At 42.5% G+C, this 23934-nt stretch overlaps 1 protein-coding gene across 1 annotated transcript in view; it reads right to left on the bottom strand.

Moving 5' to 3' along the window:
- The window catches only part of UTP11 (UTP11 small subunit processome component), a 264149-nt gene that overhangs the window by 40932 nt on the left and 199283 nt on the right, over positions 1 to 23934 (bottom strand). The window contains exon 6 of the mRNA XM_044060088.1: positions 13367 to 13497. Coding sequence (XP_043916023.1) covers positions 13367 to 13497 — 131 coding nt within the window. The remainder of the gene's footprint in view (positions 1 to 13366; positions 13498 to 23934) is intronic.

Raw genomic sequence — 23934 nt, 5'->3', positions numbered from 1 at the left:
TTTTCTAGATGTATCCATTAATAGATTACCTGACCATACCCTTGGGACTCTAGTCTACAGGAAACATCCCGAATACAACACTATATTACATGCCTCCAGCTTTCATCCCCCTCATATTTCTAAAAATATTCCAAAATCCCAATTCATCAGGATGAAACGTATCTGCTCTGATGAGATTTCTTATGAAGAACAAAGTAGGGATTTAACTAGATGTTTTAGGACTAGGGGATATAAAATGGGGCATGTTTTTGATGCTATACATAAAGTAAGCCACATGAATAGGGATGATTTATTATCCTATAAGACGGCTCATCAATCTGCCCCCCAACCAATCAGGTTTACCACTACCTATGGTAGAAATTCGGACAGTCTAATCCAGAGTATTCACAGACATTGGAGCCTATTATTGTATGACAATGATTAGTCTACCATTGTTCCTAACCAATGCCTTTTTTCATTCAGGAAAGGCAGAAATCTGGGCAGTTGCTTCAATCATTACAAACATACACATGATACAGGTCTTCCAGAACCAATTCAAACCACCCTTACTGGCAGCATACCAGTAGGATGTTATCCTTGTGGACATTGTATTAATTGCAACAAAATTTCCAAAACTAAGGAATTCACTAGTAGAAATTCTTCCATTGTATACAATATTAAGTTTTTTGCTAACTGTAGCACTGATTGGGTTGTTTATTTAGCCACATGCACATGTGGTGCATTCTATATAGGTCAAACTTCTAGACGATTAAGATTGTGAATTTCAGAGCACATTAGCAACATCAAAAAAGGAAGAATACATAACGCTTTATATAAACATCAGCAAACACATCCTACAGCCACTTTTCTTTTTACCATCATTGACATCATTCATGGCAAAAAAGTGAATAAAACTGATTGGCACTCTTTATTGAATTCTAAAGAGAAAAAATGGATTATTAAGTTAGGTGGTTTATTCCCACCAGGATTAAATGACAAGTTTTAGGTTTAACCAATCAATTTTGTTTGTAGTGTATTTAATGACAGCTTTGAATCTGCTAGTTTCACACTGAGGAAGGCTGTGTATAGTTAACCAGCCGAAACCGGTTTGTGTATTTTTCTTTGCTGTCCCTTTGGACTATGGTTTTTTACCAATAAAACTTTAATTCTTTATTGGGTCATGTTTTGCTGACTCTTCTCTTTTGTCTTATTAAATTTTATACACAAGATAATTTTTCCTGCAAAAGCACAGATATAATTTATGCTATAAAATGTTCTTGTCACAATTTTTACATAGGAGAGAGCAAAAGAAGTATTGGAGAAAGGATTAAAGAACATTTTAGAGATATAAAAATAAATTTACAAGCCCCTTAGCAGAACATTTTAATCAGGTACATCAAGGTGATTTTAGTGAATTGAAGGTAACAATATTAGAACAAGTAAAAACAGATAATATGGGTGAAGACACTATAAAATATACATTAAGAAAGAAGGAATCTGTTTTCATATTAAAATATAATGCTTTACATCCTAAAGGAATGACTAGAGAATGTAACTGGAAAAGTTACATAGAATAAACTAGGATGTATGTATTTGTCTTTTTAAAAGTATGTAATATATTTAATTGATTAATTGTTTAATGATATAATTGTAAATTAATTTAATTGATGTTAGATTTTATATAAAAGCTTTGTTTTTTTTTATATCATGAATTTACTCTATAAAGGCTGTTTCAAGCAGAGGAGCTAAGAGAAATTTATTTCTGTGCTTTTCAGTTTTATATTTGCTGTTCAAATAAAAGAAAATACAGTTGTGTACCTACCATAAATGTAGATGTTTGAGTGTTTCACTGTTGCAGTCATTACACTCAGGTTATTCTGCCGGCAGGCAACCCGCAGTCGGCCCAAGTTCCAAAGTCTTGGTCCGGCGTCGGTTGCTGTCACCTCTTCCGTGACGTCAGTACACCAGGGGTATAAAAGTTGAAACCAACGCAATTTTCTTCAGTTTTTCTTACCCCAGATGTCAGGTGCCCCCAGATAGAAGGCTGGAAAGATAAAATTATGCCAAACAACATGCATATATTACTATAAACATTTCCTTCTTCTACCACGTAGGTAGTACAGAGATGAGAAGTACAGAAAAGTCCCAGCAATGGAAAAAAGGGGGATGGTGGGTAAAGTACAGTTTTGTACCTACCATAAATGTAGATGTTCGAGTGCTAATACAGCTGCAGTAATCACATATGGGTTCTCTGCCGTCAGGCGGTCCCTCGGTCGGCCGAATTCCAAAATCTAGGTCCGGCGTCGGTTGTTGTCGCTTTCTTTCCTGACGTCAGTGAGGAAGGGGTATATAAGACACAGCCGACGCCATTTTCTTCAGTCTTTCTTGCCCCAGATGTCAGGTGCCCCCAGAAGGAAGGCAATACATAAATTATATTTATATACATGAAATGCAATATAATCAAAAATCAGTAGTTGCAAGCAAATATACCATAGAATGATAACCCCATCAGGTTGTATGAAGAGGGGTTAGGCCCTAGGCCTTTACCAAGAGGGGAAGGAGGGAGGAAAACCTGTACTGCAGCTGTATTAGCACTCGAACATCTACATTTATGGTAGGTACAAAACTGTACTATGTTCATCGTGCATACAGCTGCAGTAATCACATATGGGTAGAATCCCAAAGCTACGCACAGGGTGGTAGGCACTAGGTGGAACTGGGATGAGCCAGAATGCCCTGCAACACAGCAGTGGCAAAGCCTGCTCTAGTTTTGGAATATAAAGGCAGGTGGTAGTGTTTTGTGAAGGTATGCACAGAACTCCAAGTGGCTGCCTCCAAAATATCTTTGGTAGGAACTCCTCTGAGGAAGGCTGTAGAGGTAGCTGTGGCCCTGGTGGAGTGGGATCTGATGCCTGTAGGGACAGATATTCCATGATAGGAGTAACAAAACCGTATGCAGTGGCCTATCCATTTTGAAATTGTCTGTTTGGTAACTGGCTTCCCTTGAGCTCCTACAGCATAGGACACAAAGAGTTGCTCTGATTTCCTGAAGGGCTTTGTTCTGTCCAAATAATAACGTAGCTGTCTATGGATGTCTAAGGAGTGTAGGAGCCTTTTCCCTTTGTTTTGAGGATTGGGGTAAAAGGTAGGTAAGTGTATGGCTTGATTTAAAGCTACCCTGGATACCACTTTAGGCATAAATGACGGGTTGGTTCGAAGGGAAACCCTATCCTGATGGAGGATGAGAAAGGGCTGCACAGCCATGAGGGCTTGTAGCTCCGATACTCTACGAGCTGAGGTAATGGCCAGAAGGAAAGCTGTTTTCCAGGACAAGTATTGTAAATCTGTTGAGGCAGCTGGTTCAAAGGGAGGCAATGTTAATTTTTCTAGAATGTAATTAAGATCCCAGGCTGGTATAGGTTGCTTCCTTGGTGGTCTTATATTCTTAGCCCCTCTGAGGAACTGTCTTAAGAGTGGGTGAGAGAATAAGGGTGGATCCGTGTTGAATTCTGCAGAAATGGCTGAGGCATGGATTTTTATGGAGGAAAATGAAAGTCCAGTGTTCAGCAGCTCAGCTAGATACTGTAATATCTGAGGCAAACTCAGTTTTTTAGGGTCCTGGCCTTTTTTCTCATTCCAAGAGCAAAACCATTTCCATTTTGCGGAGTAAGCCTTTCTAGTAGATGGCCTTCTGGCCTCCAAAATGACATCCTGCACCTCTTTGGGGAGTAGAGTCTGTTGTGGTGTTAAGGAATTTTCCATGCAGCGAGATTGAGTGTTTTCAGCTGACTGTGAAGAGTTTTGTAGCTGTGCTGAGTCAGCAGAAGAGGCATTAGAGGTAGGGGCCAGGGTGGAGTATGTGTTAGGCTCCTCAGTAGTGGGTACCAGTGTTGTCTTGGCCAGTCTGGAGCAATTAGTATCATCTTCGGTCTGTCTGCTCTTGCTTTCAAGAGCACCTTTGGCAGAAGAGGCAGAGGTGAGAAAGTGTAAACTGTCCATGCTGTCCAACTGAATGAAAGGGCGTCCACTCTCCAGGACTTTGAATGAAAGGCCCTTGAACAAAACTTTTCCAATTGATGATTCCTGTGGGAGGCGAAGAGATCCATGTCTGAACTCCCCCACTCTTGGATTATCTTTGTAAACACTTGAGGATGCAACTTCCATTCGTGTGGATCTGTCATATTTCTGCTTAGATTGTCTGCCAGCGTGTTTTCCAAGCCTGGCAAGTACTGTGCTTGAAGTTCGATTTGCCATTCCAGAGCCAAGTTTCAAAGTGTCATGGCTAGTCTGCACAGGGGATATGAATGTGTTCCTCCTTGTTTGTTTATGTACCACATTACTGTGATGTTGTCTGTTCTTATCAATAATTGTCCTGGATGCAGGAGGTCCTTGAATGCTGTAATTGCATTTATCACTGCTAGCATTTCTTTTTGATTGATGTGAAGGTGCTTTTCCTTTCATGACCATTTGCCCTGAATGCACCTGTCTGTCATGTGCGCCCCCCAGGCGTAGTCTGAGGCGTCTGTTGTGATGACTTGATTTGCTTGAGGCTTGCAGAATGGAAGACCTGTGTTTGTTTGACATGCTTGGGCCCACCATAGAAATTCCTTTTGCAAACATGGGATTGTTGGTATTATTGTTTCCAAACTGTGGCTGTGTTGAGACCATAAGTTTTTTAGGTACCATTGAAGTTTCCTCATATGCAACTTTGCACATGGGATTAAAAGAATGCAAGATGCCATGAAGCCCAGAGCCTGCAGGATTTTCCTTGCAGTAAGCCTGGTACAATTTGCTAGTGTTTTGAAGTACTGAGTTAGTTGCCCCTGTTTTTCTGGCGTAAGATAGGCCATCTGGGTGTTTGTGTCCAAGTTGGCACCCAAGAAAGTTATTTGCTGAGATGGTGTTAGCCTGGATTTCTCTTTGTTGATTGTGTATCCCAGAGAATTCAGTAACCGTGTTGCATAAGCCAGATGTTCCAGAAGTATGTGCTTGCTGTCTGCTTGGATCAGGCAGTCGTCCAAATAAGGGTAAATTTGTATCCCTTGAAGTCTGCAGTAGGCAATTACTGATGCCAGGCATTTCGTGAATACTCTGGGCGCAGTAGATAAGCCAAAGGGCAATGCAGAGAATTGATAGTGTATTGAACCTGCAAGAAATCTGAGGTATCTTCTGCAGCTTTGTCCGATTGGGACATGCAGGTATGCCTCCTTGAGGTCCAATGTTACCAGCCAAAACTCCTTGCCCAGCATGGGAAGAAGCTGCTGTAATGTGAACATATTGAATTTTGGTACGAGTAAGAATGTGTTCAGGATGGATAAGTCCAAAATGGGTCTCCAGTCGGTTCCTTTCCTTAGTACCAGAAATAGCCTGGAATAAAAACCTTGACCCTGTTCGTGAGTAGGTACCCCTTGAATAGCTTTCATGTCCATGAGCTTTGAAATTTGTAGTTGTGCCTCTGCCCTTTGATTGTGTGGCAGGTTTGGCATGCCTCTCATTTTTGGGAGAGTGTGAAAATGAAATCTGTAGCCTCGGTTTAAAACGTCCAGGATCCATTTGTCTGTTGTGACAACATGCCAATTTCTTGTAAATAATGCCAGCTTTCCTCCCAAGGGTGCTGCCAGCTGGTATTTGCTTGGCATGGAAAGGAGGAAGTCATTGGGTTTGTTTCCTGTATTGTTGTGCACTGTCCTCACCACCTCTTGGTGCTGGAGATTGCCATTGCCTGCCTCTGTATGATCCTTGTGATTGCCCTCTGCCCCTTGTGCGTCTGTATCTACCTCTTTGGGGCTTGTCCGTGGCTGGAAAGGACCAGTTTTTAGAAGGCCAATTTCTGCTAAAACGTGGTGGTTGAACCTGTAGAAAAGCTTTGACTGTTTGCATAGATTTGGCTTTTTCTTCCATTTTCCGTAGTATCTCCTCAGCATTAGTACCAAATAGAACATCCTTTTGTAAAGGAGCATCTAATAGTTTAGCTTTCACATGATCAGGCAAGATTTGTTCCCTAAGCCATGCATGTCTACGAATGACTGATCCTGTAACAGCAGCTCTACTTGAGGCCTCTAGGGCATCATAGCCACATTGTAAAGTGCGTTTACCCACTTGCTCTGCACTATGCATCATATCCTGCAACTCCTTCAAATCTGGTTGTTCAGGTTGAGACATTTTATTTCTTAATTGTGATAACAGAAACTGCTGATATTTAAGCATATGAAACTGACAATTTAAGGCCCTCATAGCTAGGGTGACCGAGGTATATACCTTTTTTCCCCACCTTTCTAAGGATCTTGACTCTCTTTCTGAAGGAAGTGGATTCTTAGCAGTAGAGGCCTTCATTCCATTGGGGCCTTGAGAAATGGTTTCAGGGTCAGCATTATGGCTTTTGTAAAGAAATTGGTAAGAGTTAGGAACCCTGTAGTACCTATCAGGCTTGACTGGGGCAGGAGGCAGTGAATCCGGATTAAGGCAAGCCTCCGAGTAAACATCATCAAGTACGTCCAAGACAGGAGGGATCGCCAGAGGTCTGTGTTGAGGTAACAAAAGAAATTCCCCAAGTCTTTTCTTGGAATCAGAAAAGTCTTGGCCTTCCCAATGGAAGTGCTCCCTCAAGGTGTGCAAGGTTTCCCCAAAAGAAAAATCCTCAGGAGGAGATACTGAAGGAATGCACTGCTCTGCGTCCGAGTCTTCAAATGGGGAGTAAGAGTGCTCCTCTACATCAGAATGTTCTGAAAAAAAGGAGCCCTGATCAGAAGAAGGGGAATCCTCCTCCACTCTGGGTCTCTGGGAACCCCTGATAAGAGTAATTAAATCTTCAGCCATTTTAAGCATCTGCTTTTTAGGCATGGGGCCTGGGGATGGGCCCTGTGCAACAGGCCTCTTGGGATGCCTGGCTGATTTGGACTTAGTAAAGGCCTTTATGGAAAAGGAAGATGAAGGTCTAAAGACACCATGGGTGGAAGTGGACCTGTCCACATTAGGAGGCTCAACGCTCACAGTGGCTTCAGTGGTTGTAGTCTGGGTCTGGGCCGAGGAACCTGCGGTCTCGGTTACAGAAGACACTGCCAAAGACGTGTCGTCGGTAGTCAGGGACTGCATAGGCGTCTCGCTGAGAACCGGACCACGTGTAGCCGGTTTTGGCGTGGTGTCGGTGGGGACCGCGGACCTCGCGTGTCAGTCCTTGTCCTTGCGTTTTTTGGTCAAAACGGTAGTCGGAGTCTCCGACAACATTTTATAATCAAAGGCTGTACCAAAAAAGTGTTGGGTGAACTCCGCCCGACGCTTAATAGTGCATTTATTGAAAGACGCGCAAAAGCGACAGCCCGAGACGTCGTGGTCTGGGCCTAAACAAGGTATGCAAAGGGAATGGAAATCCTTATGCGGTATTTGCTTCCCACAAGAAATACAATTGTTAACTTTTTCTGACATCGGTCTGAGGCAAGAAAAGTTTCCCCAACGGGGTACTTAGCTTTAATGAAGACTTCGGTTTCCAATTTTTCGTAAATTCAGGAGCTGGCCAACTGGCACTTGCGAACTGCTTCTGCTTCGGGCACCGCGCGGCAAAAAAGACTGAAGAAAATGGCGTCGGCTGTGTCTTATATACCCCTTCCTCACTGACGTTAGGAAAGAAAGCGACAACAACCGACGCCGGACCTAGACTTTGGAATTCGGCCGACCGAGGGACCGCCTGACGGCAGAGAACCCATATGTGATTACTGCAGTTGTATGCACGATGAACATCCTGGACTGCAACAGTGAATACACTCGAACTTCTACATTTATGGTAGGTACACAACTGTACTATGTTCATTGTGTTTCACTGTTGCAGTCATTACACTTGGGTAGAATCCCAAAGCTGAGGTTGGGTGGCTGGGTCTAAATTGGATTTGAAGAGGCTAACAAGCCCTGCAGAACTGCAGTGGCAAAGCCTGCTCTGGATTTAGAGTAGAGAGGTAAGTGGTAGTGCTTGGTAAAAGTGTGCACTGAGCTCCAGGTTGCTGCTTCTAAAATGTCTTTGGTTGGTACTCCTCCGAGGAAAGCTGCTGAAGTGGCTGCTGCTCTGGTAGAATGAGGCCTAATGCCCTTAGGCACTGATTTGCCATGTTGTGCATAACAGAAGCGGATACAGTGTCCTATCCATTTCGAGATTGTCTGCTTTGTAATAGGCTTTCCTTGTGATCCTGCAGCATATGCTACAAACAGTTGCTCAGTTTTTCTGAAAGCTTTTATTTTGTCCAAGAAGAATCGTAGCTGTCTGTGTATATCCAAAGTGTGCAGAAGTATCTCCCCTTTATTCTGGGGATTTGGGTAAAAAGTAGGTAAATGAATGGTTTGGTTTAAGGCCACATTGGAGACCACTTTTGGTATGAATGTTGGGTTTGTCCTAAGAGGAACCCTGTTCTGATGAAAAATGAGGAAAGGTTCTACAGCCATTAATGCCTGTAACTCTGAGACTCTTCTTGCTGAAGTTATTGCTAGGAGTAGAGCAGTTTTCCATGACAAGAATTTTCGATCAGCTGTGCTGGCTGGTTCAAAAGGAGGCAGTGTGAATTTTTCTAAAACAAAATTGAGGTCCCAAGTAGGTACTGGTGGTCTCCTTGGGGGTCTTACATTTTTTGCCCCTCTGAGGTACTGTCGTAGTAGAAGATGTGAAAAAATAGGAGGTTCCGTATTGTAATGAGCTGAAATGGCAGAGGCATAGATTTTAATAGATGAGAAAGATCAGCCTTTGTCCAGCATCTCAGTTAGGTATTGTAAAATCTGAGGTATATTAGGGACAAGTGGTTCGAGCCCTTGTGCCTGGTTCCAAGCACAGAATCTCTTCCATTTTTCTGCATAAGATTTCCTAGTGCTGGGCCTCCTGGCTTGTGGCTACATTATCTGCCATGCTGCCAGGTTTAAGGTTCTGAGTTGACTGTGCAGAAACGGATTGTTTTGTTGTGTCAGAAGATGAGGAATTTGAGGTAGAAGCCAAGCTGGGCCTCGAGACAAACTCTTTAGGATTGGGTACCAGTGCTGGCGTGGCCAGTCTGGTGCAATCAGGATAATTTTCTGCCTTTCTTGTCTGACTTTTAGTAGCACCTTGGTGAGAAGGGGCATGGGAGGGAAGGCATAGACTGACAGGCCTTTCCAGCTGAATGATAGAGCATCCACTTTCCATGCTTGAGAGTAATAAATTCTTGTGCAAAATTTCTGTATTTGGGGGAGGCAAAAAGATCTATGTCTGGGCGTCCCCATTTCCTGGTTATCATGCTGAACACTTGTGGATTTAGCTTCCATTCGTGAGGATCCATTAGTTCGTCTGCCAGTGTATTTTTTGTTCCGGGCAGGAATTGTGCCTGCAGATGTACTTGATAGGTCAGTGCTGTGTTCCACAAAGTCATGGCTTGTCTGCATAGGGGGTAGGAATGTGTGCCCCCTTGCTTGTTTATGTACCACATAACTGTGGTATTGTCCGTCTTTATTAATAGTTGCCCTGGATTTATTAGGTCCTTGAAAGCTGTCAGGGCATTCTGCACAGCTAGCATCTCTTTTTGATTGATGTGAAGATGCATTTGTTCCTTGGGCCACGTGCCCTGAATACATTTTCCTGCCATATGTGCACCCCAGGCATAATCTGATGCATCCGTTGTTACTGTCTGCCTGGCTGTGGGCAAGGTGAAAGGCTGTCCCTTGTGGTGGTGACAGGCCTGGGACCACCATCGAAAATCCTGTTGTAGGCAGGGAATTAAAGTTATGATTGTCTCCAGGCTGTGACAATGCTGAGTCCAAACACTTTTTAGATAACATGTAGTTTCCTCATATGCAGTTTTGCATATGGAATTAGTAGAATGCAGGATGCCATGAAGCCCAGGGCCTGCAGAATTTTTCTTGCAGGGAGCTGGGTTTTTGTTGCCATCATTTGAAAGTAATGAGTCAGTTGCCTTTGTTTGGCGTGAGATAAGCCATCTGGGCAGGTGTATTTAAGCTTGCACCCAGGAATATTATCTCTTGAGAGGGCACTAGTTTTGATTTCTTTTCGTTTACTGTGTACCCTAGGCACATTAGCAATCTTTTTACAAACGCCAGATGCTTTAGAAGAATGCCCTTGCTCTCTGCTTGAATAAGGCAGTCGTTTAATTAGGGATATATTTGAATTCCTTTTTGTCTGCAAAATGCAATTACTGGTGCCAGGCATTTTGTGAAGACCCTGGGCGCAGTAGATAAGCCAAAGGGCAGTGCAGAGAATTGGTAATGCATTGAGCCTGCTATGAATCTGAGGTATCTTCTGCAAGATTGTCTGATTTGGACATGCAGGTATGCCTCCTTGAGGTCCAAAGTAACTAGCCAAGCCTTCTTGCCCAGCATGGGCAGAAGTTGCTGTAGTGTTAACATTTTAAATTTTGGAACATCCAGGAAAGTATTTAGGATTGACAGGTCCAGTATTGGTCTCCAGGCTTTGTCCTTTCTGGGTACTAAGAAAAGTCTTGAGTAAAATCCTTGTCCCTGTTCTTGTTGTGGAACTTTTTGAACAGCTCCCATGTCCATAAGAGCAGCAATCTGTTTTTGTGCCTCTGCCCATTGGTTTTGTGGCAGGTCTGGCATACCTTTTGGTTTTGGAAGAGTGTGGAAGTGGAACCTGTAACCCTGAGAAACAATATTCAGCACCCATTGGTCCTGGGTGATCATGTGCCAATTTTTTTGAGAAAAGTGCTAGCTTTCCCCCTAGGGGTGCTGTCAAAAGGTAAGTGCTTGGCATTTGCAGAGGGAAGTCATTGGGACTGTTTCCTATAAGGTTGTGATTTGTCTTCCCCTCCTTTGGGGGCTCAAGCACCCCATTATTTAAGGTCTGTAGGAGCCTTGGGGCTGAGATCTGCCTCTTGGGCGTCTGTATCTGCCTCTTTGTGGCCTGACACTGGAAAGGACCATTTTTGAAGGCCGGTTTCTGCTAAATCTAGGTGGTTGAACCTGTAAGAAATCTTTCACTGTCTGCATTGACTTTGCTTTATCCTCCATTTTCTTTAACACCTCTTCTGCCTTAACACCAAACAAAGTATCATGCTGTAATGGAGCATCCAATAATTTTACTTTAACATGGTCAGGTAAACTTTGTTCTTTCAACCAAGCATGCCTTCAAATAACAAAGCCTGTAACTGCGACTCTACAAGAAGCCTCTAATGAATCAAAACCACATTGCAGAGTATGCTTTCCCACTTGTTCAACTGCATGCAATAAATCCTGCATTTCCTTACTGACAGGACTTTCTGTATTTGAAACCATTTTCTGTTTTAACAATGACATGAGGTACTGTTGATATTTAAGCATGTGAAACTGACAGTTTAAAGCTCTTATAGCTAAAGTAGCAGAAGTGTAAACTTTTCCCCCCATCTGCCCAGTGTTCTGGAATCCCTATCAGAGGGGACAGGATTTTTAGCAGTGGAAGCCTTGACCCCTTTAGGACCCTGAGAAATTGTTTCTGGGTCTGCAGCGGGGTTTTTGTAAAGAAATTTATGAGAGTCGGGGACCCTGTAGTACCTGTCTGGCTTGACTGGTGCAGGGGGGGGGGTTAAGGAATCAGGAGACAGACTGGATTCAGAAAAAACATCATCAACAATATCAAGTACAGGGGGGATAGCCAGGGGCCTGTGCTGAGGCAATAAAAGGAAGTCTCGGAGCCTTTTCTTGGATTCTGAAAAATCCTGGCTCTCTCAATGGAAATGCTCCCTCATGGTGTGCAGAGTTTCCCCAAAAGAATAATCCTCAGGCGGACAGGCTGAAGGTATGGACTCTTCTGCATCAGAGTCCTCATAGGGAGGGAGAGAATATCCCTAACCAGAAGAGGAATCAGAGGAAATGGAAACCTGGTCAGAGGAATCATAATCAGTGTCTTGCCTAGGCCTTTTGTCAGGAGGGGGATGGGAACCCGATTAAAGTGATTAGATCTTCGGCCATTTTAAGCATCTGTTTCTTTGGCATGGATGACTGTTCTGGAGAATGCTATACTTGTTTCCTTGTCTTTAATGGTGTTTTTGACTTTACCTTTGCTGCTGTAGTGGGCTTAATTGTAAGCTGTGAAGGTTTGAAAACACCCTCAGAAGCTGATGCCTGCTCAGCGGCTCCAGACCCATCTGAGGGTATAGTTTCCGTAGGCCCAACACCTTGAGTTTCCACAGGCCTCGGTGTCTCCACGTGGCTGTCGGTCACGGCCTGTTGCTCTGAGGTAGCGGGTGTCAGGAGCTGCGAAAGCACCTCACTGAGAACCGGCAAACCGGCGACTGGCCTAGAAGAGGCTTCGTCGTTAGTTTTGGACCTCGGATGCCTGTCCTTTTCTTTGTCTTTGCGTTTTTTATAAATTCTGGTCGTCGGTTGTTCCGACTGCATTATGTAATTAAACCTTCGGCCAAAATAATGTAGAGCAAAATCAAACCGACATTTAATAGTGCGTTTATTGAATCTAGCACAAAACCGACAACTAGTAATGTCGTGGCCAGGGCCTAGACAAGGAATACAGTAAGAGTGAAAGTCCTTATGAGGTATTTGCTTCCCACAAGAAATACAATTATTAACTTTTACTGACATCGGTCTGGAGCAAGAAAAAGTTTCCCCATTGGGGTACTTAGCTTTAGTGAAGACTTCGGTTCCGAAACTCAATTTTGAAAATCTCAGGAGTCGGCCGACCGGCACTTGCGAACTGCTTTTGCTTCAGGCACCGCGCGGCAAGAAAGACTGAAGAAAATGGTGTCAGTTGCAACTTTTATACCCCTGGCGCACTGACGTCAGGGAAGAGGCGACAGCAACCGACGCCACACCAAGACTTTGGAACTCGGGCTGACTGCAGGTCGCCTGATGGCAGGATAACTCAAGTGTAATGACTGCAACAGTGAAACACGATGAACATCTTGGCGGTATTATTCCTGGTCGTTTGTGGTACTAAACAGTTTTCTTGTCTTTGGTGGATATAATTCTTTTTGACTTTGTCTAAATTTTATTTTGCACTAAAAGGTTGAGCTATATGATTTGTTAGTATGTAAACTGAACTTTTTCCATAGCTGTGCTATTCTACACCTGTTGTTCAGTTGCTGTCTGCATGGTTTTGTAGTAAAAAAAGAAACATCAAGAAAACAGAATTTGTAAGCATCAAAAGAATTTTGTTTTAAATTTACTATGTTGTTAACACAAAAAGTCTTACTTCCAATACATCTCAAGTTCACATGCAAAAGTACTAAAAAAGGAAACATAGCATTTAAGACTGGGGAGAAATCTATGTCAGCATACACACTGATTGTGGTAAATACTTTCTGTACAGTTAAAAAATCAATGCATTTTAAGTGCAAGCAAGGGGTTAAGTAGTGAGTGAAAAAGGAAAGGCACTAGTTTATTATCTACAGAAGAACATTATTGGTGTAAAACATACCTCTAACAGATCTGGATCTGTAACTCCTTTGATGGTTTCCTTTTTCAAAGTTTCAATAGTCGGCCTATTATACACTCTGTCTACCAGCTCGGGCAAAGTATTTAGATGTGACGCTACATCAAACTCCTCAACTGAAAGACAAAAAGTACATGCAAGTCTAAGCCATTCTCCAAATACATACAATTCATTCAAAACGCATTAGAAATCAGTCCCTTGGGATGCACAAGGAGCAGCTCCATAACATGCCATTACTCAACCGTATTCATTTTATTTAATATGGTAACCGGGTAGGTGGCCTGCTCTACAAAGTACAGTTGTGTACACTTACCATAAATGTAGATGTTTGAGTGTATTCACTGTTGCAGTCATCACACTTGGGTTATCCTGCCAGGGATAGCCCTCAGTCGGCCCAAACACAAGAGGCTTAGTATTTCTGCGTCGGTTGCCGTCACTCCAGGACTGATGTTAGGTCATCAGTGGTATAACAACATGCAGCCGACACCATTACAATAGTTTTTCTTGCCCCAAATGTCAGGAGCCCCCAAATAGGGAGCTAGGTTATGGTGGAATAACACCATCAGTAGAAAGTAAATACCAACAGCCCTGTAAAGAGTGAGGAAGAGAGACAATGGGGCTGAAGGGTGGGAAACCAGGACTTCAACAGTGAATACACTCAAACATCTACATTTATGGTAAGTGTACACAACTGTATTATGTCCTTAGTGTTTCACTGTTGCAGTCATCACACTTGGGTTGACTCCCAAAGCTGATGAACAGGTGGAGGCAGTTAAGAAAAGTTGGGGCTGGCTAGTATGCCTTGCAGGATTGCAGTTGCAAAGCCTGCCCCGGATTTGGAAAAGATAGGTAGGTGGTAATGCTTGGTGAAGGTATGAACAGAACTCCATGTTGCAGCTTCCAAGATGTCCATGGTAGGGACCCCTCTGACAAAAGGCTGCAGAGGTTGAAGTTGCCCTAGTGGAATGTGTTCTGACCCCCTGTGGGGGTGGTTTAACATGGAGTTTGTAACAGAAATGGATACAGTGTGCTATCCATTTGGAAATGGTTTGTTTTGATATGGCCTTGCCCTCTGCCCCTGGTGCAAAACTGACTAGTAACTGGTCAGATCTCCTAAAGGGCTTAGTCCTATCCAGGAAGAATTTGAGCTGTCTGTGTACATCTAAAGAGTGCAAGAGCCTTTCCTCCTTATTTTGAGGTTTAGGGAAAAGGGTGGGCAAATGAATAGATTGGTTGAGAGCCACAATGGACACCACTTTAGGCATGAAAGTTGGGTTAGTCCTGAGGGAGAACCTGTCAGCATGAAAAATGATCAAGGGTTCCACAGCCATAAGTGCTTGTAGCTCAGACACTCTTCTAGCTGAAGTTATGGCCAGAAGCAAGGCTGTTTTCCAAGACAGGAATTTTAACTCTGCTGAAGCTGCAGGCTCAAAAGGGGGTAGCGTGAGCTTTTCCAACAAAAAGTTAAGGTCCCAAGCAGGGGTAGGGGCTCTTCTTGGTGGCTTTAAGTTGTTAGCCCCTCTAAAGAACTGCTTGATGAGAGGGTGAGAAAAGAGACGTGGCTCAGTGCTGTAATGTGCAGAGATGGCAGAGGCATGGATTTTAATGGAAGAGAAGAAAAGGCCCTTGCGGAGTAGGTCAGCTAGGTAATCCAGAATGAGAGGTAAGGAGGGCTGTGCTGGGTCAGTTCCTTTAGTCGGGATCCAGGAACAATACCTTTTCCACTTGTCAGCATAGGATTTTCTAGCGCTGGGTTGTCTGGCTTCACGTAAAACGTCCAGGACTTGCTTGTTTAGGCTGGCCACTGGAGAAGAAGCCAAGGAATAAGCCAGACTGCCAGGTTAAGGGTCTGCAATTGTGGATGTAAGAACTCTCCCTCCTGTTGAGCCCAGAGAGTTTGAATCTGAGGGAGGTGCTATACAGGCAATGGTGACACACTGTGCAGTAGTGGGTACCAGTGCTGGCGTGGCCAGTCTTGGGGAATCAGGATTGCCCTTGGTCTTTCCTCCCTTATTTTGAGTAATACTCTTGTAAGAAGAGGTAGAGGGGGAAATGCATAGATTGAGAGGTTTACCCATTGGAAGGATAGGGCATCCACTTTCCAGGCCTTGCTGTGAGGTTCACTGGTGCAGAATTTGCTGAGCTGGTGGTTCTTGGGGGAGGCAAAGAGGTCCACCTTCGGGGTACCCCATTTCTGGGTCACAAGGCTGAAGGTGTCGTGGTTTAATTGCCACTCGTGTGGGTCTAGGAGATTTCTGCTTAAGTTGTCTGCCAGAGAGTTTTGGTTGCCTGGCAGGAATTGTGCTAGCAGATGAAAATGCATAGCTGAGCCCATGTTCCAAAGGGTCATGGCTAGCCTGCAGAGTGGGTAAGAGTGGGTTCTCCCCTACTTGTTGATGTACCACATCACTGTGGTGTTGTCGGTTTTGATTAGTAGAGGCCCCGGAGAGAGTAGGGATCTGAAAGCTGTGAGTGTGCTGAACAGCTAGCATTTCTTTTTGGGTGATGTGCAGATAAATTTGATTTGGGCTCCAGTGGCCCTGAATGCACCTTCAGTCCAGGTGTGCACCCCAGGCATAGTCTGATGCATCCGTGATTAGAATCTGCGGCGTGGGGTTGTGAAAAGGGAAGTCCCTTGTTGTGGTTGCATGCTGCTGTCCACCAAAGAAAATCTTTCCTTAGACAAGGTATCATAGGTATAATAGTTTCCAGGTCCTGAGAATGTTGACACCAAAGGCTTTTTAAGTACCACTGAAGTTTCCTCATATGCAGTCTGGCATATGGAATTAGTAAAGCGAAAAACGAGCAGACAACTGATTCTTTCAACACTTTATTCACATAAGCGCTTTCACTGACACCAATGCATCAGCTTCTTCAGACTGAGTGAAGAAACTCACTCGCAGACTTCTAGTTTAAAACTTCCCCATAAAACTCAAAGCCAATGAACAAGTGGCCACAAGAGTGAGGTCATCTTACAAATTCAGGATTAAAGCAAAATTGCCTATTTTTAAAGGTTTAAAATGCTATGTGCTATGAAAAATCGCTTCCAATAAGGAAATAAAAAACTTTTGCAATCATTACTTAAAATCACAATTAAACATATTCTTCTGATCCATCAAATTTAAAACACTTAATAAGGTATTACTAACTCCGATTATACAAAACACATATAAAAATATATAAATGCAAAACACTAATAAATTATGCACCATCGTAACAAACTACCTAAGCATGTATTAGGTTAATGAAAAAAATCTAAAAAAAATAATAGACACACATACTAAGATACACATACAAAGCCCAAGCTCAAACTTGTTTTTAAATGCGCAATAAAAACTCATCAAAGATAAAAAGTCATCAAAAAAAATATACATATATGTATATGTGTATATATATATATATATATATATATATATATATATATATATATTATATCTATCTATATATATATATATATATATATATATATATATATATATATATATATAATATATAATATATATATATATTTATGAAAACCATTCCTACCTAGTAAGGGCCTTCAATTTTAATAAACATTTAATAGAAAGAGCCTCATTTAGACCAGGGAAAATGTGCGCTGCTGTTCTAACCTGCCATTCCAGTTCTGCCTCTTCCAGTTTAAGTTCCCAAGATCCCCCTCTCTGTTTAAATTCCATTTGTTGCAGCACCACAAACATAAAACGGTGGGCAGGAAAAGCTGAGATGTGTCTAGCTAAAGCATTAGTGTTAATTTTGTTATTAATGCTATACTGATGTTCATAAATCCTTGACTATTTTCCTCTCGGAAAATTGTGACTCTCGGGAGGGGGGGGGTAGTTTATGTAGCTACCTGTGACCAGTGCGAGGTTGTTTTAAATTGGAAAAACTGAGAACTGGTTAAAACAGCAGCACACATTTTCCCTGGTCTAAATGAGGCTCTATCTATTAAATGTTTAATAGAATTGAAGGCCCTTACTAGGTAGGAATGTTTTCGTATTTAAAAACAAGTTTGAGCTTGGGCTTTGAATGTGTATCTTAGTATGTGCGTGTCTATTCTTTTTATTTAGATTTTTTTCATTAACCTAATACATGCTTAGGTAGTTTATGTTACCATGGTGCATAATTTATTAGTGTTTTGCATTTATATATTTTTATATGGTTTTTGTATAATGGGAGTGGTAATACCTTATTAAGCGTTTTAAATTTGATGGATCAGAAGAATATGTTTAATTGTGATTTTAAGTAATGATTGCAAAGGTTTTTATTTCCTTACTAGAAGTGATTTTTCATAGCACATAGCATTTAAAACCTTTAAAAACAGGCAATTTTTCTTTAATCCTGAATTTGTAAGATGACATCACTCTTGTGGCCACTTGTTCACTGGCTTTGAGTTTTACGGGGAAGTTTTAAACTGGGAGTCTGCGAGTGAGCTTCTTCACTCAGTCTGAAGAAGCTAATGCATTGGTGTCAGTGAAAACGCTTACGTGAATAAAGTGTTGAAGGAATCCGTTGTCTGCTCGTTTTCCGCTTTACTTAGTTTGGTAGTAGTAGGATATGGAATTAGTAGAATGCAGGAGGCCATGAACCCTAGAGCTTGCAGAATGTTCCTTGCGGATAACTGGGTTCTGGTGGCTATTTGAGAGAAGTAGCCTGTCAGGTAGGCTTGTATTTCTGGAGTCAAGAATGCCATCTGGGATGCTGTGTCCAGGCTTGCTCCCAGGAATACAATCTTTTGACTGGGGTCTAATTTGGATTTCTTTTCGTTTATAGTGTACCCCAGTGAGGTTAGTAGGTCCTTTACAAATGTCAGGTGCTGCAATAGCTTTTCCTGATTGTCTGCCTGAATCAGGCAGTCATCCAAGTGGGGGTAAATTTGACTATTTCTTTGCCTGCAAAAAGTAATGGCTGGAGCCAGGCATTTTGTGAAAACTCTGGGAGCAGTGGATAAGCCAAAGAGAAGTGCAGAGAACTGATAATGCATAGATCCTGCCCCAAAATGTAGATATTTCCTGCAAGAGTCTCTGACTGGGATGTGCAGATAGGCCTCTTTTAGGTCTAGGGTGGCTAACCAGGCATCTTTGGACAGCATAGGGAGAAGCTGCTGTAGGGTGAGCATTATGAATTTTGGTACCACCAGGAAGGTATTTAAAATGGCTAGATCTAAGATTGGGCACCAGGTGCCCTCTTTTCTGGGTACCAGAAAAAGTCTGGAATAGAAACCTTGGCCTATCTGGTCTGCATAAACAGGCTGACTTGCCCTCATGGAGAGCAGAGAATTAACTTAGTTTTGTGCCTCTGCCCACTGGTTTGGAGGAAGATCAGGGAACTCTTTTGGGTTGGCAGCGTGTGGAAATAAAATTTGTATCCCTGGGACACTATGTTGAGGACCCATCGATCGTTGGTGATGGAGGCCCAGTTTTTTGCATGGGAGGCAAGTTTTCCTCCTAGGGGCACGAGCAGTTGGGCAGAGGTGAGAAGAGGAGTTGAGAAGTGATTGTGAATTCTTTCCATAAGGGGGTGGCTTAGCACTCCCTGTTTAAGAAGTGGAGGAACGCCATTGCTTAGATCTCTGCATTCCCTGAGACTGCTGTCTGGGGGGTCTGCTTCCCCTAGGTCTAGTCTGAGGCGGCCTTGAGTGGGCAGGAAAGGACCAATATTTTGAGGAGTAATGCCTACTGAATCTTGGAGGCTGGACTTGCAAAAAGTCTTTAACTGTCTGCATAGACTTAGCTTTTTCTTCCATCTTTTTTAAAATTTCTTCTGCTTTGGTGCCAAACAGATTGTCTTTGCCCAGTGGTGCATCCAATAATTTTGATTTGACATGGTCTGGCAAGTTCTGTTCCTTAAGCCAAGCATGCCTTGTAAGTACAGAACCTGTGACTGCTGCCATGCAGGATGCTTCTAAGGTGTTAAACCCACATTGCAGGGTATGCTTACTAACTTGGCATGCACAATGCATAAGCTCCTATAAATCTTTATTTTCTGCACAGTCAGGGAAGGTGGATCATTTTTGTTTAATAAGTTCCATAGTATGTTGCTGGTATTTCAGCATGTGGAACTGACAATTTAATGCTCTAATGGCAAGAGTTGCAGAGGTATATACTTTTCTACCCTATCTGTCTAAAGCTTGGGAATCTCTGTCCGAAGGGGTGGGATTCTTAGCTGTGGTTGCTTTTATTCCCTTAGGTCCTTGGGAGATGACCTCTGGGTCAGCAGTAGGATTTTTAAAAAGACATTTGTGTGAGTCAGGGACTCTGTAGTACCTGTCAAGTTTCCTGGAAGCAGGAGGTAGAGTATCAGAAGTTAGACTGGATTCCATAAAAACATCATCCACAACATCCAGAACAGGAGGAATAGCTAAGGGTCTGTGCCGTGGTAAATCTAAAAATTTCCCCGAGTCTCTTTTTGGACCGAGGATAATCCTGGCATTCCCAATGGAAATACTCTCTCAAAATATGCAGAGTTTCACTAAAAGAAATATCCTCTGGAGGAGAGACAGAAAGAATGGATTGCTCTGCATCTGAATCCTCATAAGTAGATAAGGGCATGTCTTCATAATCAGAAACCTCAGAGTCGTCAGACTCTTGGTCAGATAAAGCTGCTGGGGACAAGTCTCTTTTTCTTTTAGCAGGGGTAGGCTGGCTTCTCCTCATCAGCATAAGGTCTTCTGCCATTTTAAGCATCTGAGATTGAGGCATAGAAGCAGGTGCTTGAGGTTGGATCATTTTTTTTTAGGCGTAGTTCGTACTCTGGGCCTTAGAAACTCGGTAGTTTTAGAAAGAACTGAAGACACGAAAGAAGTCATCGGTTTGTGTCGAATATCGGTGGTGCGAAGAACTTCCTCAGAAGCCGGTGCCAGCACAGTGGCTCCAGACCCATCCAAGGTAGAGACATCCGCAGGAGCCGTAGTCAAAGAAGAGTCTCGCGGCATACCTGACTCCGAACAGGTCTCGGTAGTAGCCTGAGAATCCATAGAAGCGGGTATCAGGGGCTGCAAAAGCACCTCACTGAGTACTGGCAAACTGGCGACTAGCTTAACGGAAGTGTCATTGGCAGTTTTGGACCTGTGCGTTCTGCCTCTGTCTTTATCCTTACGGTTTTTTTTGGAAGATCGGTAGTCAGATGGCTTACCGAAGCCATTTCAGAATACAGAGATCGAGAGCAAAAGTATTTAGCTACGATAAGGGCCTGACGAGGTATAGTTCTGGCATTGAACAAAACACAAAACCGACAGCGAGGGACGTCGTGGTCTTGGCCTAAACAGGTGACGCAGTTAGAATGGAAATCTCAGTGTGGTATTTGCTTTCCACAGGTGAGACAATTGTTAACTTTTTCTGACATCGGTTAGAGCAAGAAAAAAAGGATCCTCAACGGGGAACTTCACTTTAGAAGACTTCAACTTCAATTTTGGAAACTAAAACTCAGGTAGTGGCCGACCGGCACTCGTGCAAACTGCTTCTTCTTCGGGCTCCTTGGCAAGAAAGACTGACGTAATTGCATCGACTGCCTATTTTTATACCACGGATGACCTGAAGTCAGTCCTGGAGCGACAGCAACCAATGCAGAAATACTAAGCCTCTGGTATTCGGGCCGACTGAGGGCTAACCCTGGCAGGATAGCCTAAGTGTGATGACTGCAACACTGAAACACGATAAGTCCTTTTTAGTCACAGCCAAGAAGATGTAAAGCAAAAATGGATAGTCAGACAAAGATTTTAATTAGTTAAAAAGTAACCACAAAATTATCATGTGGAGAATACACAGCATACACACAATGCATAATTAGGAACACAGATGACAGAATTCAGCAACAATGCTAACTTCTCTAGCACTGTTACCAGTAAGTGAGGTCTCAAGAGCAATTCTGTTAATTGCATGGTAGGTAGGGTTTTGTTTTAAACCATTCAAAAGCTAACATCTTTCCAGGGATAAACCACCTATCTTCTACCTATATAACAGCTCAAATCTGTTAAAGAACCAGTATGGTCACAAACTGAAAAAAAAAACAGTTCATCTTTCCATGCTGTTCTACAAAGTACTAATGGTTCTACAGAAAAAAAAGTTCTAATTTTAACCTCTTCAACCCCAAAATAGTCTAATTTAGGGTAGGCCATCCTGGCATGACCGTTTCCGAATTAACATATCTCCTTCCAACATTACATGGACTACAGCTGTGCTTCAGGCTGTCCTGGCCATTCACTTAGAAAGGCAGGAATCAAATGCTGCTTACTTTCAGAATCTATGGTTAGTGTATCAGAAACTTTTTTTTCCAAGTAGCGGTCTGCTTTGTGTTCTGTCAGCTTCACAGCAGACTACAAACCGCCCTTTTGCATTAAACTATTAATTGTGCTTACATTAGCATTTTTGAAAGATAAAAGCCCACAGAATCATCCCCTCCATTCACTCCCACAGTCAGCCAACAATGTAAGGTTTTTAGAAATTCCATCCTGAGATCCTGAGCTGTTCTAGGCTGTGACTGACACTACTGAATAAAAGATCTACGGATCAGAAATGGATCACAACAAGAGGAATTAAAGACTACATTGGGAGAAAAAATGGACTACAAACACTTTTCTGTGGGGGGCTTTTTGTGGTACAAAATCATTAAAATGTGATAAAATGCCATAAGAACCAATGAGGAGCACTTCTACAGATAGGATAGTGAGATTTCCCTCAACTCCCAACACAGTGTGCACTCAGACAAGTGAACAGCGCAGAAATAGCAAAGGGGGGAAAAAGTTATGTTTTATTTACATGCAACAACATGTACATATCATTCTGCAGGAACGAAAACACTCACCAGGATGAGGAAATGTTGTGCTTAAGGTAATAGTCCTTCAAAGAGGAAGCACCTACAGACCTATAGGAAGCTTACTCCAAAGCAGTGGAAATCTTTGAAAAGCAAATCTCTCCACAGTCTTAATATCTTAGACCTCCCTTGCTGATCCCCAGTTATGTGTCATGCAGATTAAAGAAAAAGGATTCATGCACTACAGCATATTTTATGGTCATATAGGCATGACATAATCCATGTGAAAAGCTGAGCATAATCCAACAATCTAAGCAGCCCCAGCTCATGCGTAAGTGATTGAAAAATATTTTTTTTTGCTGAACCCTTTTCCTCTGGCCAGTGTTTGATCATTAAGTAAAAAGGCTGCACAGGAACAGACAATCAATAATTGGGATAACATTCCTAGATTTGTAATAGTTTCAATATTAAATGAACAACACTGTAGTATTTTTGGACCAAATCCTTAACCTTGTTTTCAGCTGTGATTACTAGGTTTCCAATAATATAAATGGATTCAGCATTCATCCTGAAAAAGCACAAGGAAGAAAACTTGCTTGCACTAAAGAAAATTATTTTAATGCAATAGCATCTAACTGTTGATAAACATTTGAACTTTGCCTTGTTTTCATCATATATCATTACGAACACTTAATAGTGGTCCACAAATTACCGACAACCAGGTTCCTAGAGGAAGAAGGCTTGATGTGTTAAAACTAGACCAAATAAAACAGATCGCCGTGGCACTCCCACTAACAGCACACACAAGTATGCATGCATGTGTGCGTGCGCAAACACACATGCACACACAAACACACACAGATGGGCATGCACGCAGTATCAAACCATATAAATACTATTCTTATCCTCGGTATTCTTTCATCTGGCCATTTCTGTAGCCTAAGCAACTGCTTATCCATGGTTAAAATACATGTTAACAACAACTGAAACATGGACTGTAGCAAATGTTTCAGATAATCCATATATCCCAGAGCCCTAAAACATTACCTGGTAGACGGCTTCTTTTTCCATGCTAGATTGAAACATCTGAAGAAATATTTCCCCAGTTTCTCTAGTGGAACAGATGCCTTCTGGCACTTGAGTCTAGTACAGAGCATGGAAAGATAACTCTCTGGGAAGGATTTCTGAATGGTGAAAGAAAACCCCAAACTCTGGAAACAATCTATGATGAAGGTAAGGGCCATGTTTAAATGTTGTGGGAGAATCCCTGCCTCTGGAAGTATTCTATGATAAAAGCAAGGGCCAGATTCACCTCCTTCTGTGAAACTGCTTGAAAGAGGTAGTTGTCCAAGCATGGGTATATGGGAATGACCTTGGTCCTGCAGAAAACAATTATTGGTGACAGGAAATTTGTAAAAAAATGTGGGAGCAGTAGCCAAATCACACAACAATATGTTAAACTAACAGTGGAAGCCCCCTGCTTAAAAGCAGAGAAAATACTTATGTTCCCAGTAGATAGGAATATGAAGACAGGTATACTTCAGAGCGAAGGTAACCAACAAAACCAGAGGAAATAAGAGGGGTGACAGGGCCAGGAGGATTAACATCTTGAATTTTGGAACTCTGAAGAATGTACTGAAAGATCTGGAATGAGTCCCAAAGGTCCATCCTTTCTGGGGATCGAAAAGGTCATGAGCAGAACTTGTTTACTTCCCTTACAGGCACCATCATTTTGGCCCGTAGAGCCAGAAGTTCTTACAGAACTGAGAAATGTAGGTGTCCTATCTTTTGGTAAGGGAGAAAAC

Source organism: Protopterus annectens, chromosome 1.part2 (assembly GCF_019279795.1).
Source record: "Protopterus annectens isolate FY-2018-M chromosome 1.part2, PAN1.0, whole genome shotgun sequence".
In the NCBI taxonomy this organism is placed as follows: Eukaryota; Metazoa; Chordata; order Ceratodontiformes; family Protopteridae; genus Protopterus; species Protopterus annectens.
The sequence above is the reverse complement of the archived record's forward strand: the minus strand, read 5'-3'. Positions and strand labels throughout refer to the sequence as shown.